Source organism: Mya arenaria, chromosome 4 (genome assembly GCF_026914265.1).
Source record: "Mya arenaria isolate MELC-2E11 chromosome 4, ASM2691426v1".
NCBI lineage: Eukaryota > Metazoa > Mollusca > Bivalvia > Myida > Myidae > Mya > Mya arenaria.
In genome coordinates, this window is record NC_069125.1 from 15630128 (window position 1) to 15653761 (window position 23634).

General features: G+C 35.1%; 1 protein-coding gene across 3 annotated transcripts in view; it reads left to right on the forward strand.

Moving 5' to 3' along the window:
- The first annotated feature begins 4423 nt into the window (after window positions 1-4423).
- LOC128231201 (liprin-alpha-1-like) overlaps window positions 4424-23634 on the forward strand; it is a 56921-nt gene continuing 37710 nt past the window's right edge. For all 3 annotated transcript variants that reach the window (XM_052943703.1, XM_052943704.1, XM_052943706.1), the window contains exons 1-8: window positions 4424-4931; window positions 17166-17267; window positions 18480-18644; window positions 18987-19061; window positions 20529-20669; window positions 21077-21298; window positions 22026-22172; window positions 23091-23309. In XM_052943703.1, the coding sequence (XP_052799663.1) occupies window positions 4692-4931; window positions 17166-17267; window positions 18480-18644; window positions 18987-19061; window positions 20529-20669; window positions 21077-21298; window positions 22026-22172; window positions 23091-23309 (1311 nt within the window). In that variant the 5' untranslated portion in view covers window positions 4424-4691. The remainder of the gene's footprint in view (window positions 4932-17165; window positions 17268-18479; window positions 18645-18986; window positions 19062-20528; window positions 20670-21076; window positions 21299-22025; window positions 22173-23090; window positions 23310-23634) is intronic.

Here is a 23634-nt window from a genome sequence, read left to right on the forward strand (position 1 = left end):
TTGACTTGTGACACTCGCTCAAAAACGAAATTTATTTCGTTGAAAGTAAGGGTGGGGGCGAGTACCCCCACAAGAAAATTTAATAATTCATTGTCCGAAATGGAGCTTTTTGGTTGTATTTGATTACTATTTTTCTCCTACCGGGAATATTGAAATTCAAAGTAAAGTAGAACATTTTCAGGGTGCGCGCACTAGATGCGCCACCTGGATGCGCTCCCTGGATCCGCTAGTGTATTGTTATCTGGATTCGTATTCCACAAAAAGCAAGCAACCATGACAAACACTAGTAAACAGTACTGATTTTCAATTACAATAAATCGTCAATATGGCAACACTTTCGAGATTAAAACTAATATTGTTTGGCTCATGGGAGCAGATTCAGGAATTGACGTAAAAGGGGTGTCTCTCAGGGGCACAACCCGCCCCTCCCTCATAACCTAAATTTATATGATTGTAAATGCTGGCAGGAGGGTTTGGGGACATTTTTAAGTCTGAAATTATATTTTATTACCTTTTCCCCTGATATTGACATAAAAAAGTAATCTTGAATGATTTAAGGCGGGGAGGGGTAGGGTGCGCCCCACCCCTTCCCCCCTAAATCCCCCTAGTGACTGACCTGTGTATTTTGGGCAAAAAGCCTTTAATTGCAAATAAACCAGTACTGTAGTGTACTTGTATTATATTGTTATACAGTAGGTATTTCTATGAAATGGTTAGTAATTTGTACCTGCAATGGATCATAGCAATGTATGGATGTACACTAGTGACTATTCGGGAATATAATACTATATGTCTAAATTATTAAACTAAACACTCTTAATGCAACCTTGAATATAGATTTACCTTCAAATTATACCGGACCTACGTTATAACTTATTTTCGTAAGACATTGTAATGGCCATTCCTCATAATCATGACTCATGAATCTATATTTAGTTTTATTTTGGTGTAATCATACATGTATAATTAGATTTCTATGATATTTTTTTTTTTCTATTTGTCAAGGTAGAACTATGAAGATTCTGTTTTTATAATATATACAAAAAAAAAATCAAAAATGTGAAAAGGATCACTATTGATTGAAATGATAGTAATTGGCGATCTCGATGTGACGCGAAAACATGTGACAGCCGAAGAAAAACGTATTTTTTCATATAACTTCTGTAAATCAAACAAAAAAGAATTGAAAATGTACTAACAAAAACTTTCCGCCGGACTTGTACACATTCATTTCTCTGTAGACCATGTTTTTTTCGCGAAGCGAAGCAAATATTTAACAGCTCAAAAGTCGTGCGTGTAACACAATGTAACCACAACGCGGTTGCTATAAACAGAGTCACATGGTATGTCCCAACCAATGAAATCCAAGACTACATTGAATTGTCTTCACTTGACCAATCACGGCCAGTCTTACACTGTACCGGCATGCGCAAATGTGGAGGCCCTTCGCTTGGTTCATAAGTTTCAAAACCGCCAAAATTTGAATTGAATCATTTAATTCTTTGAATATTATTTGGCTGTTTTGTGTATTGATAAGTTTGCTTGTTCGTTTGATTGATTGATGTTTTCAATCAATTACGGAATAATTCATTGACGCACTCGTAAATTGTTCAAGATGACTTTTCTATATCAATTCCTGAGAAAAAGACTGAACATAATACTCCAGCCCAAATTTCTCAAAAATTCTTAAGCGTAACTGATTCAAGTATCTGATTTCATTGAGAAATATGACTTACATAAATATGAGTTTATGTAACAGAAAGAAGTTTATCGTATTTATCTTAAATACCATTTCCTTTAAAAGCCTTCAAACTCTTTAAAAAGAGAATATTACCAGGTACACATTTTATGTCAAATAAAAAATAGTGAGAAATAGAAATGACATGAACATTAATTACTAGCACACGTAAATATTATATGCTTATTGAAATTTTATTCACAAAATAGTACCATATAATAGTAGTGCTCAGCAGAATTATTATTTTATTATCATTATTATTGTTGTTGTTGTTGCTGCTGCTGTTTTTGTTGTTTACGGGAATTGTTGTAGCGGTGAAAATGAAAGCTCAGATTTTTTGTAGCAACAGCAATACACGTTGTCGTAGAATCGAAAAGGTTCAACTAAAATTGTACTTCAAAGTAGTAGTACTTAGCCGTAGCAGCAGCTGCAGCAGTAGAAGTGGCAGAACTATAAGAAGTAAGCCGATCAGCACGATGTTACTTTTTTTCAAAAAAGCATCACTACTGCCCATGTACTTTAAATATTGAAAATAGCGATATCAGCAGCGCAAGCAAAATAATCAATGCAAACCTAGTGCTCTCAACAGAAGACAAGGACTCAGTTCAATACCAGGAATAGTATTAGTCAAAGCATAAAAATCATATTAGGTTTATACACACTAAACTTAAGTCGTGATACCAACTCTTAGTCCACAAATGCATTGACTATTTTGCAGCATTTAAATATTCACCCTGGCTGTGTTTTAGAATTAAGCATGTTGTGACAAATGTTGGTAACATATTTTCAAGTACTTTAATATACAATATTAGAACAATGTGTATAATGAGTGTGTTTTAACCTTAAAACCAATGATTCACCAACCAATCAAAAACCATGTATAGCAACAATAATGTTCAGTACGTTTGAACGTAAATTCCCTTTTTGCTATGTGATATTCATGAGCCTTAAAAGGCCATTTGTGAGCCCTTTTTTAAGACAAAACAACATATTATATGTATATTATTTATATTTTATTGTATGTTTTAATATTTGTGTTTCAATTTTCTTTATATTATTTGTTATGTTTACTGCAAATGGCATGGACAGTACTATAAGGTCATCATTTGAGCTCACTTCCCTCGTGATTTTTTTATTATTTTAGAATATTCCAAAGTTACTGGCATATTTGCGCTTTCTTTACCTTCTCGTACATGCAGAACAGTAAACGGACTACTTACAAATAATTTTGGTATTTCCCTGAGTGAAATTCACGGTTGTAAACCATCTTTCTTTAAAACATATGATCGCTTAAAATTAGATTGTGATTGTTTTCACTTCCAGCACTGTTGCTAGTGAAGCTGTTTCCAGGAAGTGACCATTTTAGCCAATCAAAAGACACGTCCTATTCTTAGCATGCGCAGTGTGATTATCTTTGAGGCCCGTCATCAGAAGTTTACAACGCGCGTGAATTTGATAAATTAATAGTTTCCGTAGCCAGACTGTTGTGAAAATGAGGAGGGAGAAGGGGCGAGAAAGGGACACAAAATGGCTTGAGTCATTTTGATAAGATAAGATGTTTTCCCTTCCCTTTATATTTGTATTTTGGCCGGAATTCTTTTAACTTCTACTAACAATCTTTGTGGCTTGACGCGCACAAAAATGTCTACGTTCCTGTAAAGTGTTCGACAGTACAGGAAGATGGATGGATGGATGGATGGATGGATGGATGGATGGATGGATGGATGGATGGATGGATGGATGGATGGATGGATGGATGGATGGATGGATGGAGGATGGATGGATGGATGGATGGATGGATAACGGAATGCGATAATGGCAATAAAGCCCAGAATGGAAGGTGAGGGAAGGAGGCAGAAAAAAAGGAATGAGAGAGCTATACGGGTAATTCTATATTTAAGGAGATTTTCTTTTCCCATAACATTTGCTACTAAATGATACGGCGTATTTTCATTTGATCTACAATTTTCTGACCTTCCGTATAACTTGAGCCATTTTAAATACAATAATTAAATCTCTTATATTTGGCTTAGGCCTGATAAAAATTGGTTTGCACTTGCCACCTTCATAAAATCATAACAAAACGTATGCCCCATTGTTTAAAGCGTGCTTGAATTTGCAGAATTGCACAAAGATGCTCCTAAACGAATTTTTTTTGTCTGATTAATAAAAAAATATCTTATATTTCACTCAAGCTGGGACAAATAACATGCCTACTCCCAGACTGAAGCAAGACATGCTTAATAAACTAAATAACACTGTTTTCTAAAATAAATAAAAAGTGTTGTCCCAAGCAATTGTCATTACCGCAATATCGATGTCTAGCAACAACGGACTCGCGTTCGGAGTGTTCAGAATGTGAAACTGATAACGTTTCTGTCAAAGTACATGCTATGTGGATTTTTAAAAATGATATATTTTTACTGTACTTAGCATCAATATACAAAAAAAAACGAGAAAAATGTTATATGTGCGTGTTTTTTTTAGTGTATTGCGGTGCGTGGGTGGGGGATGGGCAAGTCAGAGTATTTTATTTAGAGAGGGAAAAAGCTTCGCTGACGGATTGGAAAGAATTTAAAAATATTTGAATGGGAAATAACCGCTGCATGGAGTTTGCGTTTACAATTGAGTTATTCCGCTTAGTAGATGCATTGTGGGTATGACACACTTCGGAAGAAAATGGCTGCCAAGATGCAAATTATTAACCGGGATGGTCAACTAACTTTTTTGAATGAAGCCTGTTAATTTTAGGTATTTTCTTTCCGATATGAAGCGAAGAAGAAAGATATTAACTGGAATTATATGTTGAACCCGTATCTTCTTGCTCATTTATTGGTTTATCCCAAAAACTGAGAAAATCAGACAATATTAACCACTTAGTCAGCATCCGAATTAAAAATCTGATTTAATCTTGATTAAACTCTGTTAGGATCACGTTCCATAAACGCCAAAAATGATATGCGACGTGATGCCGACGATCTCGGAGGATGGCTCCACAGATCGCGAGTCGCAGGAGTCTGGGGACGATGCAAACTACGAGCAGTTGATGGTCAACATGCTCGACGAGCGAGACAAGTTGATGGAGGCACTACGTGATGGCCAGGAGCAGCAGATCGTGATGCAGTCACGGCTCGAGGAGGTTGAGAAGGAGAAAGACAGTCTGCAACGACAGCTGCTCACAACACAACCGCAGGTACTTATTGTTAAAATTGAGTTCACATGTAATGTTCTAATAACAGTCCACCAAGCGCTCTGTTGTCAGCTCATATGCAACAATTTGTCACGAAAAAAGCCTTCGTTATTCCATCAGGCAAATATATTACTTAGTGATAATGCATTTGCATTTTAAATCCTAGTTTAAAAGAGTGCCTGTAAAAACCATTCATTGCCTTTCATTGTCCAGTCCGTAAGTGAGGTTTTCAGCTTTTTTATATTGGTTAAGTTTAGTAATTGTATTTGGAAAAAAGAGGGCTTATGAGAAGCAGGCATTTGTTTTGGCCTGTAATGCAGCGGTCAGTTATAACCACAGCCCCCAAGGTCTGGGGAATAGCGGGGACTTTGACTTTCGGTCCAGCCAAACCCGGGTAAAATCCAAGCCCTGCAGAGCGAACTGCTGGTCGGATCCCTGCCAAATGCCTCCGCACCCCAGGGACCCTAGGTAAGACCCATTCATTGCTTTTTTGGCAAGAAGACAAAATCACCACATTTACCTGGCACTGTGGGGCCACCTGGAAGGTAAAAACACAGCCCATTTCCCTGGCTTTCCCCGCTATACCCCTGAACCTGGGGGGCGTGGTTACAATTGACTGGTGCATAAACATATGTAGACAGATTTTTTGATAATTTTTTGTATGGCAAATCCTGTACATACATATTGATTAGTCGCCATTTGAGACCATTCATTCCATTTTGGATCCTGTTATTTAAAAGCATATTGTACGCCTATAAAAGATCATAAAAACAAGCCATATTACCAGGATATGTTCTTGCATATACATTAGTTCCATGCATGGAAAGTATGTATATATTCATCAGCCATTGCAACATGAATGGTTCTTTTTTCATACCTTTCATTGAACCATGGAAAAGTTGAGCAAAGCTTTAGTTTTTGATATTCTTACCACTGTTCCCATTGGTCAGGCAGATAATTGTCCTGTTGTTGTTATTGATGTCGCTGCAATGTCTCTTGATGTTCCTGTTTCGATATTTAATGTTATTCATGTCCACTGCTGCTTATATTGTTGAATTTCAAGGTCACAGCTATGTCTGTCAATATTCTAGTCATGTCTGTCGATGCTCCTGTCATCTTTCTTTGTGTTGCTGTCATATTTGTTGCCACTGTCAGTGCTGCTGTCAAAATTGATGTCACTGTAATGTCTGCTATTTAAAAAGAACCATTTCCCAAAACTGTAATGTCTGTTATTTAAAAAGAACCCCTTCCCAAAACTGGCTTTAAAAGGAGTTCACATTCACATGCATCAGTGTGTTTACAAATCTTTCCTGAACTTAAAGCAATGACATTAAAGATATTTTTCAAACTGGAATAAAATGTTTCTGTTTAAAGCCATACAAAATTACTTAAACCATACACAGGCTTGATTTATAGTTGCGTAGACAGTTTAAAACAAGGACATCTTACTAAAATACTAATGCTGCAAACATAATGCCAAAAAACATGTTGCAATATGCCCTGTCCGTTTTGCAACAAATAAAACAACATATTTGATCATATTTTTTTTTAACTTATCAAGGAAAAATGGTTTAATAATACATTAAAAACTATACGGACAAACCAAATAGTCCAAAGATCAAATATAAACCCTGTTAAGTTGAGTTTAGAGGTGCAAGGAAAAAGCCCAAACTGCACTGAACAAGAGAAACACTCACAAACAGACCTCATAAGAATCGAAATAGCTTAAACAATAATTGATGGAATTGCTGTATTCAAGCTTCATCATGATAAAATTTAAGTTTTTAAACATGAGTCATTAAAAAACACAGAATGAGCAAATGTTACTGTAACATTTAACTGCATTGATTTACAGATAATGGATCACCATGTTTTTACTGGCAAGTTTTACAGGCAATTTCTATTAGTTGTTGGTGTTTTTTTATGCCCACCTACCAAACATAACTTTTTTAGGCAATGTTGCTGGCAAGACGAACAACCCTATTTTAAAGTTGAAGGTCACATTTAAATTTTTATCATTATGGAATTCTACATAATCATATGCACATAAATAGAGTATCCATGCCCGGACTGTAACTTGCACTGAGGGATTTTACAATAAATTGGCACAAGTGTTTGGTACATAAAGGTGATGTGTCATGTGAAAGACCCGTGACCCTATATAAAATTTCAAGGTCATACATAAAGTTTTAATGCTATGGGATGCTGAATTATTTGCATATAGAGTATAGTTGGTTGTGTCAGTGATGTTTTTTTGTCATGCATGAAGATATTTTAAAATTTCCTTGCACACAATGTCATGCTCAGTACAAAGGCGATATGTCGGGTGTTAGACCCACGGCCCTATCTCAAATCTCAAGGTCACACATAGAGTTTGAATTACTATGAAATGCTGTGTGTATATGCACAAAGTGTATATTAGGTTGAGTCCAGGTTATAAATTTGCGATGCACAGAGATATATTTTATAGAATTACTTTGCAAATGTATTGTTTGTGTTCGGTTCATTAAAGGGGCTGTGTCATGTATGATAAAATAGCGAAAAAAAGAGAAAATTGTCGAAAACTAACATAAACTTGGCATCTATGTGTACAATGCATTGAAACTTACTAACTGAAGTACCACATAGTTTACAATTTATTTAAGTTTAGCAGTAATTTTGTATTTTTCCATATTACTGGGTATGTCTACCAGGTAGAATTCATTCCTTATGCGTGATTGGCTAGTCGGTGTTATCACGTGATATTACCGAGGTAGGTGTATAGATTAATTATGTCGCCCCAATAGAGTAAGCCGTCGTAGCTCAGTGGATACGACGCTGGACTGCAATTTTGGCGAGACGGGTTCGAACCCTGTCTCCAACACAATTTTTTTTTTACATTTTTGGACTTTTTTTACAATTATGATATCAAAACGTAACACATTTTATTAGATAATTGTCCTGAGATTCGTTACAGAAAAAAACCTTTTTTTGGTGCCAATCTGTGAGACATGTGCATCACCCATGATTGGCGGTGTTTCATACTGTATCACTCCTGCACACTTGATGTCAACCATCATGGGGGCAGGCATATGCTTAAGCGTGATAGTTTAAGATAGTTCCTGAATGTTCATGTAGGCGTATTGCACAATCTATTGAACTGGATGGCACTTAAGTGGCATTTTTCACTTACTGTGATAGCTTATGTTTCAAAGTAATTTTGAAACTGACAGGAATATTTGTTTCAGATATATGGCATAATTGGTGTACCGGCGATCCTTAATCACTATTATTGGTATAATGGGGTCTTTTTATAGTATATGGCCATTGGGTGTCATTTTCTGGTATAATTGGTATATGGGTGTCTATATATGGTATAATTGGTATATGTGAGTTTATATGTTATAATTGGTATATGCGAGTCTATATATGATCTAATTTTGTGTGTGAGTCTATATATGGTGTAAATTGTTTATGTGAGTCCATGTAAGGTATAATTGGTATATGGGAGTCTATATAATCTACATTGTAATGTATAATTGGCATTTGTGAGTGTATATACGTTATAATTGGTATATATACATGTATGCTTGTCTATGTACGGTGTGATTGGTTTATGGGAGTCTATATATATGGTGTTATTGGCATTTGTGAGTCTATATACGGTATAATAGGCATATGGGTGTTAATTGGTATATGTGAGTCTATATTTAATATAATTGGTATATGGGTGTCTTAATACTGGTATAATTTTTTTACCAGTATATTGTCGCCCAATGAAATACAGACGGAAATATGAAAATCTGCGGTCTGATCTTTTGTCAGCAATCTTTTATCGTTGTTTTGCAGATATTTACGCAAAAATTTGCTCTTTCCAAGACAAAAAATAAAATAGTTGTATAAACGGTATATCTGTGAGAGTGCAGCTTTAATATAGATAGGATAATAGTCCAATATTTTAACTTCTCAGAAATATGAATTGAAAAGTCGATCATATGATACTTTCATTTATAAGATAGCTCCCACAGCTTTTTCACAGAAAATTGGGATAAGGCCTGGCCTTTTCATTTTGTGAAAGCACTTCAAATTTGGAATACAGCGTTGAGCATTAACGTTTCAAGCTTGGTTATTAAAGATAATGGGAGATTGGCATTCAGGGACAAAAAACTATAACATCAGCACAAACATTGGTAAAAAATGTACATTTTATAACTGCTTGGAGACAAAATTATTGTCTCAAAATTAGGATTTTTTTTTCAATTAGCAAGAAGCCAATTTTTGGCCTCTGTGAAGAAGGCTCAATACCCCTGGCCTCGATAACTTCAAGAAGTCTGAAAGATTGTCCTTAAATGTAGTTTTTATAAGTTTTTTGTTGAGAAAGTGCATCACATCTTCTTAATATTGATTATTGAAAGTGCATACACTGCAGAGACTTGCCATTATCGCATTATTAGTCATTATTGAGTTTCTTTATAAGAAGGCCGAAATAAATGGTTTGGTTAGGGTTACATCCGTTTCAAGCACAGGTAGGGTAGGTATGATTTGTATTTTTATTATTATTATATTTTTTTTGGGGTGGGGGCTTTAGACCACACCAAATTGATATTTCGTTCCGCTGATTAATACCGCTCCTATTTTTTTGAAAATGTAAGGCCTAAAAAAAAATTTCTTGTTTGGAGTAACGACCCATAAAAATCTAATATATAATAATATTTTTTTGTGTTTACAAATCAATTTTTTATCATGAACATTTCACTATACTGATCAAATATTTGGTGATAAGTCATGTTATTGATTTTCTTAGCGCCACCTGTGACCGTCTGCTTCAAAAGCAACAATGTTTAAAATGTCTTGCATTGTTTGTTCAATACATATCAATTACTTTTTGACTTTATTAATGCTTGACACGATTTTTCATAATTATGTCGCCTTTTCTATCTCATTTTAACGAACGTATATCATTTTATCACGGTCTTCTCAATGTACATTCTGATTGGTTAACTTTCAATAGCTCTGCCTACCGGCGATGTTTTGGTAATTGGATGACACCGCCCAATTATCGGATTTAGATTACCAAATTTTATGAATGGCTAATTGCGATGCCTTGACTAATGGGACAGTGGCCAAATACTCGCTGATTGACAGATTTACAATGTGTTATAATTTCGGCGAAGTCAATGTCGCTTTGATGATACAAATGGATGAAGTCTTGAATTTTAGGCGACCACTTCGCCCAAGTCGCCCCCTCGCGAGAGCCCTGAATTTATTAACTGGTCCCTTAGTTAAAGCTGCACTCTCACAGATTGAAATTATTTTAATTTTAACTTCTGTCTCAGAATAAGCTGATTTTGGCATCAATGCCTTCAATTCAGTCATATATAAGATAACTCACAATTGATCAGATCTCTATTGTTTGGAAAATTGCAGAAAAAACTTGTTTTTCTTAAAGCTTTAGTAACGCTTTTAGCCATAACACATCAATTTTTGAAACTAAAAATATGAAAACTGCGATCTGATCTTTATATCACTTAGGTTTCTAGACATTTACGCCAAAGTTGGCTCATTTCAAGACAAAAAGTAAAAAAGTTGCCAAAACGTCAATCTGTGTGAGTGCAGCTTTAATCTTCAATCTTTAATAACATCAAATATAGTCTGTGCTCATCTAGGGCAAGGCTAATAACCTAAAGCATGTCTATTGGGCATACTATTTAACAATTTTTTGTAAGCAGTGTTTTTCTTCACATATCTTAGGTTAGCGATTAATGGCCATCATGGCCCTCTTGTTTTTCTTGGTTCACTTATCCAGAATTCTATTTTTAACCAGATAGGGCTACTTTCATTCAGGTGGCTCCTTAGGTTATGTGATACTTTAAGATAGCTCTAGGGTTATATCTAGGTTTTAGAAAGGACAGGGGGCCGCAGAAGAGGGACAGGGTGGAAGGGATAAAAGAGCACAATGTATCAGGCTGTGAAAAATTTCACGAAGTAATTTTAGGTTACAACCTTATGTAAACTTTGTATGTATGTATGTATAATCTTATTTTAGGTTCTATTTTTGAGACTAACGGTAATTTTTAGTCTTAAGCTATTAATTCTATGAAGGAAATTAGGGAGCCCAAGCTGGTCTCCATGATGGCAGAAGAGAGCTACCAAAAAAGTCTGAGTACCCTTCCTTAACTCTAGCTAAATGCCTCTGCAACTTGAAATCATATTGAAGTTGATTGGTTTTAGGAATTTATTAGTTTCAACACAGAAATTTAAGTGCACATCCTGTTTTAAGCACTTAAGAATCATATTGAAAAAAAAGAAGAAATAAATTAAAAAAATATATATAAAAAAAAATGGTAATATACTCAAGAACTTCAGTATGGACTGATTTGATTCCTTTTTGAGAGTCTTAAACAGCTCAACTAGAACTGTCTAATTATGAACATCTGTCTACGCAGTAATTTTAGTGTGAAATAAGAAATAATAAACTAGCATCTACCCATATTTACCCAGTACCATTCTGAGAACCTCGTGCCCCGTAAGGACAATGAATATGACACTTCGTGCAATTTAGACCAATTGTCTAATTGACATATATATTGATTCGGAACTATCAATATCACTCTGTGAATTGGCCGAATATATGGCAGGGTAAATACAGGGTAGCAAGTGCCGCTTGTTTTTGTATATACCAGCGACACAATACCAAGAAATGTAAACATTCTACCTGACTCAACCTATGCATGGTCTTTATCAAGAATTTCAGAGAAAATAAGGCAACGCTGTGTACATTGTGCATATATAGAACTGTTTAATAATGAATAATGAATATTGCAGATAAATCATTATGATACTGCACCGAAATAGATGATTTAGTGAATATTTTGTAGTCTTTAAGTGCGACACAGCCCCGGAATACTTTTTAAACGTTTAATAATATAGGATTTAAGTTCTCAAAGTTGTTTTGTGGGAAAAGGAATTATGCTGTTAAGGGTGTGTCTGGGATGTATTTCATATGAGTGAAAGAGATTCATGCTATTTTGTTGTTTAATGGGTGTGATGTTCATTCATTAAGGGAAGATAAACTGTCTGATGGATTTTAAAATATTTCTCTTGTTACACATCTAACATGTATTTAAGCAAATAAATGAAATTGATGTTCGAGAACATGTGAAGAAATGGATTTAATTACCCCCTAAAAAGAGTATAATGGTACATTATGGAAAGTTAAGAAGTGATATGACGTAACTAAAGCATCTTGGAAAATGAAAACGAAAGTGATACATTGCAATCTAGGGATTAAGTGTCAAGAGTGTATACCAAGTTTGATATATAAATTGTTATGGTTACATAATTAAATTGTGAATTGCAAAATAAAATAAAATTTGAAATCAAACCAGTTATAGATACATGGAATGAGAAAATATATATAATGAGAAAATTTATGTACCAAGTTTGATGTCGATATTGCTAATAGGTTGTAATTTTGTATGCTAAAACAATGAGGCTGGTTACCAAGTTTGATGTATGAATTGCTAATGGGTTTTATGCTAAAACAATGGGGCTGGTTTAATACCAAGTTTGATGTATGAATTGCTAATGGGTTTTATGCTAAAACAATGAGGCTGGTTACCAAGTTTGATGTCTAAATTGCTAATGGGTTGTAATTTTGTATGCTAAAACAATGAGACTGTGTACCAAGTTTGATGTCTAAATGGCCAATGGATACAATGTGCAGGTGGATTTAAGACTGTTTGGTGTGGATTACGTGGTGGCCAGAGTTATGGGCAATGGCAAATATGTTGAAAGATGTGTGAAGGTAAGAGGCCAGAAGAAATGTAGAACATTTTGGATATGTATAATTGGTTCTTCCGAACAATTTTTTTCCCTGGTCCGCCGGCTGTGAATTGATATCACCTGGAATTTAAAAAAATAAAAAAAATAATAGTAATAATTCCCAATCAGACTTTAGAACAAGGTTGACAGTGGAAAGCATTCATAATATTATGAGTGTAAAAATCAATCAGTTTTTGGTGAATGCAAAAAGAAATTCATAGTCTGAGTAAATGGTATATAGTTTTATGCTAAATGTTGTGGAGTTGATGTTTACAGCTAGTCTGTTTTTTAAGGTGCTGTCATACATTACATTGACACAGTCCGAGTTGTTGTGCACACTTTTAAACCTTTTCAATAATTTGAAAAGATATTTAAATGAAACTTGGTACACAATTGTTGGAAGACTTTTTGGCAATATTCACATGGGCAGCAAGGCCGAGGCATAACTCTGGCATTATAATTGCCAATTATGCCCCTTGTAAGGTTGAAAAAGTCGTGCAGAAACTTGAACTTGGCCATAGGTTAATAACAGTTCATAATATTTATTGGAAACTTTTCTCATATATGACTGTGAAAAAATGCACATGTGCAGTATTGCTGTCATTGTTTTTAGTGGCTGCATTATTAGGGTGCAGAAACTTAAATTTTGGTACATGTATGTGTTGCCAGGCGAGATGTGATTTTAATTCGCAGATTTCCTCTGATCATATGTTGTTGTTTTTTAATTGTTAAAAAATGTAAGTGGTTGCTTTTGGTTCTTACTTTATTTGATGTTAGTTTTCAACACTCCAGTTTGTTTCAAATTTGATGTCAGGGGAGCCCTCAAAAGGGCTTTTAAAAACCCAGCTTTGCTTCTGCGGCAAGGTGCCTCACCCCTTTGACCCCCATTGGGGCCTTAAAGTACCACCCAAACCCATCACCCAAATGGTTCCAGCCATTTAGCTGCCAGGTCAATGACCTCCCTACCAGCGACAAAGTTCAATAACTGTTGCTTTGATAATGATGAGTTCCCCCCCCCCCCCCCCCCCCCCCCCCCCTTGCATAAATCATGATTGCAGACATCCACTTTTTTTGAAATTTCTCATTGATTTAAATAATGGCAAATAATCAGTTCAATAGCTGTCTTTTTTCTGAAAACCCATTCATGGTGTCACTATTTTTGTGCTGATGAAAACCGTCGATGCTATATTAAGCAGTCTCTAATAGGTTTGACGCTTTATCGAGGAAGACTCAGAGTGCATAGCAATTAAATGGGACAGTAAATATAGCATTCTGACATTACTGCATTTTCTCAGACATACCATGTAGGTTTCTGTATTGTTTCTCAGAGGTTATTTACATTACAATGGGCCAATTGTCCAGAACTCTGTTTTCAATAAACAACGCTGTTGATGTCATCGCTGTTAACATTTAAATATTTACTACTCTGGAAGTTTTATGGAGACACTCGTGACTTCCAGAACTTTGTACACATCAGTTTTAGATGCACTCATTAATTTAAAGGGACTGTACACCAGATTGGCAATAAAAAAAATTGTGTCGGAGACCGGGTTCGAACCCTTGTAGCCAAAATTGCAGTCCAGTGTCATATCCACTGAGCTACGACGGCTTACTCTATTTGGGTGACATAATTAAGCTATACACATACCTCGGTAATATCACATGATAACACTGACTAGTTAGTCAAGCATAAGGAATGAATTCTACCTGGTAGACATACCCAGTAATCTTTTTTAATGGAAAAATGCGAAATAACTGCTAAACTTAAATAAATTATTAACTATGTGGTACTTCAGTTAGTAAGTTTCAATGCATTGTACACATTGATGCCAAGTTTATGTCAGTTTTAGACAATTTTATCTTTTTTTTCCGTTATTTTATCATACTGGGTACAGCCCCTTTAAGAATAAACTTTTAATAACATTGGCACATTAAGAAATAGTTTGCCTTTAAAAGTTAACAATGATGCGGGTAAAACACAGTTTTTAATAATCGATTGAATGTGTTTTAAGCATGTTAGTTTTGAAGTCAAACTGTGGAATATTGGTGCAGAATTTTATTTACCTAACAAACTTAAAAAATGGTTATTGCGCCAATTTTTTAGGTCACGTTCTGGTAACCCAAAGAGTAAATTTTTTTGAGCCTTGTAAAATTCTTTGATGGCAATAGAGTGAACACTTGTAACATTTTTATTACAACCAAAATACATGTATCTTTTGTATAATGTTTTATGCAGTAGAAATGAGATGAAACTGTCAGTTTAGCCTTGAGCAGTGTCTGTCCTTTGGGAGGTGTAACTCCATATTAACTGGTCAGTGCTAGAAAGAAATTAGTTCTCGATTCTTGACCTTCCCCAGAACGGATGTATTGGTACAACACACATGTCCACTTTTAGTGCTTGTGTTTCCTGTAATTTTTATAAGCAAATTAGACGAGCATGTAGATTGAATCTTTTCCTTTAATAGAATTTGTTAAAAAATGTTTATGAGGCCACAATTATTATATGATTTGTTTGGCATCACCATACTAAATTTAATACCCCTAGAAATAAGACAAAAAAAACTTTAGTTAATTGTGACCTTATATGGCATAAAAAAGAAAAAGTTTTTTCTACTAACCTGACAACTTTTTTGTTCTTCCTGACCCTAAACTTTTTTTGCCATAGTGTAGATTTTTTTTTCATTATTGTCTTAACATGTGCATTTATTTTAGTGTCCATTATGATAAAATGGTACCACTTTATGTCTAAAATCTTCTACAATAGTGATATACTCTCAGTAAAGGCATGGTTTGGTACCGAATCCTGGTTCCCAAGAAAAAAAAATAGTTAAAAAAGAAAGTTTTTCCAACCTATACCTACCTTATTTTTTTGAGATGTTAGTCGAAACAAAGACATTTTTATTTGGCCTTTCCCTGTATTTTTACCCGAAAGTTAATCAGAAACAAACAATTATGCTTAACCATTCTGATTTGTCCAAATAACATAGTGGCCCGAGTTCAGAGGTTGTAAATTAATAGCATCATGGCTCTCTAGATTAGGAATTGTAACTGGATTTGTTTGACAAGCTGTTTTATAAGGCTCTTGTGACATAGCTGTTTAACCCTTTGCATGCTGGGTAAATTGTCGTCTGCTCAAAAATGTTGTCTGGTTTATTCCAAATTTCTTTCAATTTACTTAAAACTTTGGGGATATATTGACTGAGTGTCAAACAGCTTGGAACCTGACCAGGCGCCGAGTTACTCGGCCTCTGGTCTGGTTCCAAGCTGTTTGCAAAGCCTTTAAAATCGCCATCAGCAGCTTAAGGGTTAAGTTCTGTGGGAGCATTTGAGGGGTCTTGAAAGGCTAACAACTGTTTTATTATGATTGTAAAATGATTTATTATTATATTAGAGGCAGTACAGGCTAAATGCATTGAGACCATTTTCCACACGATTCTCGATAGTCCTTTGTATGATACTGTATGATTATTAAAAAATGTTATAAGTCAAGAAAATGTTAATATTTTAAATAACAGATAATACCTGGTATTCTTATTTCTGTTTTATGATGTACATAGATTTTTGTGCGTGTGTTGTCTCAGAAAACCCTGGTCATATTTGAATGATTTTCACAGGAGTAATAAATTTATCAGGCCTTTGGTGAATGCTGTCAGAAGGATTTGCTCTAAATATTTTTCACAGAGTAATGGCCCTTTGTTTTTGTTATACAATAAAGTGTACATGTACATAGAAATTCTTGTGTGTTCTACACGGCCACTAAATCTTGGTTGTGATTTATACCAAGCCTGGAAGCACGTGCAGTCAACAAAGTACGCTTTAGATTAATTTACACAGATCTCCCATAAGACAAAATATCAGGGTGGGGCACCCCTTCTTTTTTCCAGCACCCTGCTGCCTTTTACTACACCCCAATTTTCAGAACTGAGTAAAAAATTCAGAAAAAAATATACATAATTTTGACACTAAAGTAAAGATAACAGCTTAGGTATTTATAACAAACTATTAGTATCTAAAAAAGTTACAACACATACACAAGAAGAATTGACCATTAGCCCTTGCAGGTACATGTACCCCATTAAGGCTCATTCAATGCGCATTGAAAGTGCTGTTTCACACTTAGAATCCTGCCCTTTTCAAATCCTGGCTGGAGTTCTGCAGGACCCTTCTGAAGAATATCTTCAGGAATCTCAGGGAGATGGTGGTTGTTTGCCTTGTTGCCATTGGTGAACTTTCTGACCTTCCCGGGATCCCGATGAAAAAAAAGGCTGATTGTTTTGATAATTCAGAAGCTGGCCTCACTGACAAAGTAGCAAATTATTCTGCAGCTAGAGTGTGTAATAGCAGTAACATGTCTATATCTTATCAGTGTACTGTTATATATGTAAACTATTTTCTTTACATGTATTTTCAGCTATGATTATTTGTGTGTTTCAGGAGCTGGCCTCATTGACAAAGGAACTTAACTGTGTACGGGAAGCTCTTCACGAGAGAGAGGAGGAGGTGACCGAGCTCAAAGCTGAGAGAAACAACACGCGGGTATGTAGTCTCTTGGCAAAAAATACTTAACTTATTTGTGTAAATCTTGTTGGGTGAAAAATAATGCAACAACTTTGTGAAATGTGAAATTGCACGCATGTGTAGATTAAACGTGTGGTGAGTGTTAAAACCATTCATGTCCTATAACTTTAAAGTATGTTATACAATTGAATTTGAATAGTTTAATTGACTGACTTCTGAAAGTGTAGAACTTCAGTTTTTCTTTTTGACTGAAAATGGGGCCAAAATTGACTCAAAATTCACAATCAATTTTTTTTTTCAAGCCAACTTGAACAGTTTAATATGATAAAATGCATTCCTGATCTTTTAAAATTATTTAATTCTTATCTTAAAGTGCCTTTGCTTTGTTTTCTTGTATCATAAATCACTATTATTTTTACTTTGTTGCTTAGGGCTCTTGCCCCATTTACAAAAAGATGGAAAACACTTAAATGTTTTCTCATTATTTTGTAGTATTAAAATACATATAAATATGTTTAAACTAGGAAATTCAATGACTTTAAAGTATCACATATTTTATTATGATTGGGTCATGTTGCTAGGGGCCGAAATTTGACTACTTCACAATTGGGAAAAATGGCATATTTTCCCAATTTCCATGTATTTTTTTCACAATTCCCAGATATTTTTCCCAAAAAGGAAGATCTTACTTCAAAATTTACACATTTCTCGAGGACAAATTAGTCCATATATTGTTATCAATTTTTTCCAATCAGAATTAGAATCAACTCTATGAAGATTAAAACTAATCTCTCTCCCTCTCTTGTCATTGCGTCATGTTAAAAAAGCGAAGACAAAGACATGCCTTCTCCCCTAATAAGATCTACATGTGTATCAATTGGAAGTCCATCCATTTTAGACCTTTCAAGCTTGACCCTGTGGAGTGTTTGTACACATTTCGTATTAAAAAGGTCATAATTGAAAAAAAAAAAGCTAGAAGTAGACTCACATGTAAGATATGAGCCTGTTTTTTGTAACATGAGTTCCAAGTATCATATGGATACCTTGACCCATGTTTAAAAGGTGTCTTCAATCCTCATATAATTTCCCATTTTGAGGCGTTTACGATTTTAAATTTCCCAATTTACAGAATTTCACGCGTTTAAATTTCACAAAATGAAAAGGCTAGGCCTCTTCACAATTTTTGGTGAAAAAGCCCTGTGTTTTAAGCTTTAAATTTTCTCATTACAGCTTTTGCTAGAGCACTTAGAATGTCTTGTTTCTCGTCACGAGCGGTCGCTTCGTATGACAGTAGTGAAGCGTCAGGCATCGTCACCTGCAGGGGTCTCGAGTGAGGTTGAGGTCCTGAAAGCTCTCAAGTCCCTGTTTGAACACCACAAGGCCCTCGATGAGAAGGTGAGTATTAAAATTAACCGAAATTGGAAGTCTGAGGGTGAGAGTGATCTAGCAGTATAGGTGTCTGCCTCTTTGCCTCTCACCCAAAAGGTTTTGGGTTCTGATAGTGTTTCATTGTTGAACAAAATGATACATACTTTATACAAAATTTAACAGGAATTTATGATTAATCTTAAAATGATTTCTTGGTAACATTACTCTCCGAAATCATCCTTATTTGGCTTAAAAAAAATTAATGAAAAAAATAAGGAGCTGGGTAAAGAGAACATATGAGCTGGAGCATGAGAAAGTAAACTTATTTCTTTGCCTTAATTACACATTGATTATCCTTGTATGTTTCAGGTCCGTGAGCGTCTCCGTGTGGCCCTGGAGCGGGTGACAACACTGGAGGAGGAACTGGTCACTGCCAACCAGGAGGTTAGTTCATGTACACTCCTATGCACAGGGTACAAAAGGTAGAAAAATCACTTCTCTATTATCAAATATTGCTCTTCCTGAACCAATTTCTGACCACAGTGCGCAAAAGAGTGTAGAGATTTCAGCTTAATATTTTGAAATCTTTGCAACCAATTGTCATAACATTGATGATAATTTAGTTAAACCCTCCACCACTTGGAGGTTGGGGCTATGTAGGGATCATCTTTTCCCGTCCCTAAGTCAGTCTGTTTGTCATTTCGCACACACCAATTACGGGCTACTGTTTCCTTCATTACGTAGACCGTTAACTTAAATGATTCCAGGGCTTTTTCTGCCCATTTTGGGAAAAAGACCCTAGACATTTTGGGAAATTTTGTGTAGTGAAAATGCCGAAATTGGGAACTTTTACAGTTGATAGCTGTCTAGTCTCCTGCAAATTAGGAAATGATTTAATATTAGTTTATTTTCCCTTTAAAAGACCCCAAAATATCAAATCCTTGGGGTATAAATATCTATTGCAATAAATCATAACAGATAATATTTCATACTGATCTCTGTATGTGATGAAAATCAACGATTTCCGAGTTCAATTATCAAAAAAACTTAACATCACATAATTTATTAGGATGTTGAAAATTAACCAGTACAGGTAAAAAGACTTTCTAAAATAAAATAATATATATTTTTATTTTGATAGGGATTTTTTTCTGTAGATTGGGAAAATATCTTATATTTTGCTTTGGGAATGGGTCCGATAGTCGGACCCGTGGGTACTATAGAAAAAGCCCTGGATGCTTTCTTACCGACATAGGGCATTCAAGGAGCATGCATCACTCCCAGTAATACTTCTGATACGAGAAGTTGGAGTAGTTGGGGTATTAATGACATTCAGTGATAGCTTTAATTGTCATACTAATGCCTTGGCAAGGATTTTTGCTTTGATTTTATATTTTGCAGAGACTAAATTTTTGGTATAGATGTTCCATAGCTAGTCATTTTTTAAAAATAAAACGAATTACTAAGTACTTACTGCAAACAAATTTAATTTCATTGACATGACATGAAATTTTATAATTTTTATATGCCTGTTTGAATGAACTTTACCTGCAGCGAACAAGCGGATGGGCAGTATGTTGCTTGCTCAATAACTTAAAAAGTTTTTGTCCAATCATCACAAATTAGGTCAGAATGTGTATTGGCATAATATCATGGACAAGTTTAATAACCAGTCATATCGCTGTAGTCACTCGCTCTTTTTTCAATCATCACCAAATTTCATCAGAAAGTGTATGGGCAGAATATTATGGTCAGGTTTGATAACCAGCAGTCACCTCAGTCATTCCAGATTAATGTCCCTTGAATTGGCAAAAGCTGTAATTACATTGTCTGCACATTGCCTATTTTGTGACAGTTGGCCCTCTTGTTTCAATTCTGAACTCATCCTGATACACTCTTGAAATGTTTCAGTTATTCACACTGCGGGAGCAGCAGACCAAGTCTCGCCACTCAAGTGGATCAACTGAGGATGGACGTCATGCGAACAAGGTGGATACGACATCCCCCTCCCCGGGATCAGACCATGTTCTGGAAAAAGATCACCATCCTAAGGTGAGTGTACTCAGAAAGTAGGCATGGCCTTCTATTTTTAGAACAAATCCTCTGGGGAGTTAATCCTCAGGGGAGTGTTCTATGAAAGTGGGTGAGGCCTTCCATTTTTAGAACAAATACTCAGGGGAGTTGATCCTCAGATGAGTGTACTCTGAAATTGGGCTTTGCCTTCTATTTTTAGAATAAATGAATACAGTTTTGATACTGCTGAAGTTTTATGTTTCAATGATACATTAAAACCCACTTTTTCACACTTTCAAAATTAATCTGAGGACACTCATCAAAATTCTTGACAACTTACAGCCGCAAAACTAAAAAATGCCTGTTCATAACTTTTTAAGGTCAAGATACATTCATCACTGTATTTGAAAAAATGAATATTTATTATTATCTTTATTTCTTTTCAGAGATTATCTAATGGTTCTATAGACCCAGACTCAGATGTGAACAGGGTGATAGAGCTTCAGGAGACCGTGGAGAAGCAGAACTCCGAGCTGACAAACACCCGCACAAAGATGCTTGAGATGAACAACAAGTTGACAGAGCTGGATGAGAGCTATACCACTGGGCAGAAGGACTTGATCAAGGCTCAGGAGCAGGTCGTCAAGCTGCAGAGAGATCTTAGAGAGGTGGGAACTAATTGTTAAAGCATTTTTTTTGTTCTGTGGATGCGAGGAGGGAGCTATGTGTAAGGTATTTTCAGATTGAAAAAAGGGACTATTTTAAGGGAGCTGTGTGTAAGGTATTTTCAGACTTGGGGGACTTTTCTATTTTGGGGACTTTTCTTGGGCTCTGCTGTGAATTATGAGTATTTTTTTATGGATCTAATTGAATTAAATTTTCTCTGTCAATTCTCTTAAATATTGCTATTAATAATAAAGTTGCATTCCTGAAATATGCGATTCATTTTTATTAGCACTGAAAGCTAGATAAAGGTGCTTACAAACAGATTGACCTTTAGATTTACAATATAAGATGATAAGTGTTTTTCCCATATGATGAATGCTCATTTCCCTTATAAATGTCTGTTACAAAATGAGGATTTCTGATGTTTGTTTTCCGTAGTGATTGCATATATGTGTAAAAGATTGATGATTTGTTTAAATATTGTTAAATTCATGTATATTGTATAATCTATTTATTTATGGATGGAGAAGATATTGATGTACATTATTGTGTTATCATAAAAAGTGTTTTTATTTTATAATTATTATTATAATGCCAAAAAAAACTTGGTTTGGTTATTTCACAGTTAAAAGGATATTGCATCTTGGCAGCCTTGAAAAAAAGCTATTTTTAATGATCATTAAAATAACTCATGAGATCACCTAGATATATTGATTAATTTCCTTTCAGTCCATAGCGCAAAAGGAAGACCAGGAAGAGAGAATAGCCACTTTGGAGAAGCGTTACTTGAACGCTCAACGGGAATCCACCTCACTACATGACTTTAACGATAAACTTGAGTCAGAACTGGGCGCCAAGGAAGATGAAGTGAAGGCTGTGAGTATAGCTGGGGTTTTACTGGACATCAGCAACAGATTGTATAAAACTTGGATAAGTTGTCCACAGATTAATTAATTTAATTAATTAATTAATTAATTTAAGCGGTTACGTCTCCTGGTGTCCCCTTACATTTACACACATTGCGTATGATAGTGAATCTATTTAAATAAATTAATTTATTTAATTTATTAATTAATTAATTAAATGTTGAATTAATTTATTTTAGAGATTATCTTATTAGTTATTAATGGATAAATATTGACCAATCAATAAACATTTTGGCTCACTTATACCAAACCAAAGAGTTATCCAGTTTGATTCTGTTGACAATTATAAATAACTGGTCAAGTCTTTGGTTTGGTTAACTTTGGCTAAAATATTTACTGATTGGTCAATGTTTTTGCAAAACTAATATTAACCCATCTAACATTTAAATGGTCAAACTAGCCTATAGAGAACAGGTGGACAACTTACCCAGGTATAAGACATTTGGCTGCTGGTTACATGATCACTCTCACAAAACCAGATAAGGTTTTGGGTCCAACAATATTCTTCATGCAATATTTTTTTCCAGAGTAATAATCCAAATGCATTGTGTATTTACAAATTAAAACCATTATAACAACAAGTATGAAAAAACCTTGTTTAGTTATAGTTTCTAAAATAGGTGCTAAACCGGTGCTGAAAATATGATAATCCCATACGCCTTGACCTCCGCATAAATTTCAAATTTGTTTTGATATGCAAAGATTCAAAATCTGATGTTTTCTTCTCGATTTGTAATGCCTTTTTATGCAATTATGCAACTTTTCTTTGGGTCTGCTGTGAATTGTGATGTAATGGATCTAATTGAATTTACTTTTCTCTGACAATTATATGAGCGCCATCTATAACCTTGCATTTTATGTTTGCTAGCTGGAGGAGAAGATCCGTGGCCTTCAGGAGCGTATTGAGGTCCTGGAAAACAAACTAGCAGCCACACAGCAGCAGGCTAAGGCCCTGCCAACAGTGGAGGCCCAGCTGGCGCAGAGGATGGAGGCCCTGACAGAGGCGGAACAGAGACACGGCTCCATCGAGGAACGTATACAGCAGCTTGAGGATAAGGTTTCCGAAAAGGAGTCAGAATTACATAGGGTATGCCAGCTTGATTTGTTTGTTATATATCTTGTATTTTTTTGTTAAGGTTCTTGGCTTTGTTTTTTGTACCTCATGACAATTTAATTCTGCCCCAGCTTATTTAGACCTTATGTTAATTTAGGAATTGACCACGGGCTAATGATTAGGATTGATAATTATCATCTGTTTGAACACCTATTAGGCAACGAAAAATTAATATTTAGAATGGGAGCTCTAGATTTTTTAATTTTTTTTCAAAAATTATTATTACATAAAAGCTGGAGCGATTTATGCACTTAGGAGTAAGGAGAGTGCAGCTTTAAGACTCAGAAAAGCCTTTTCT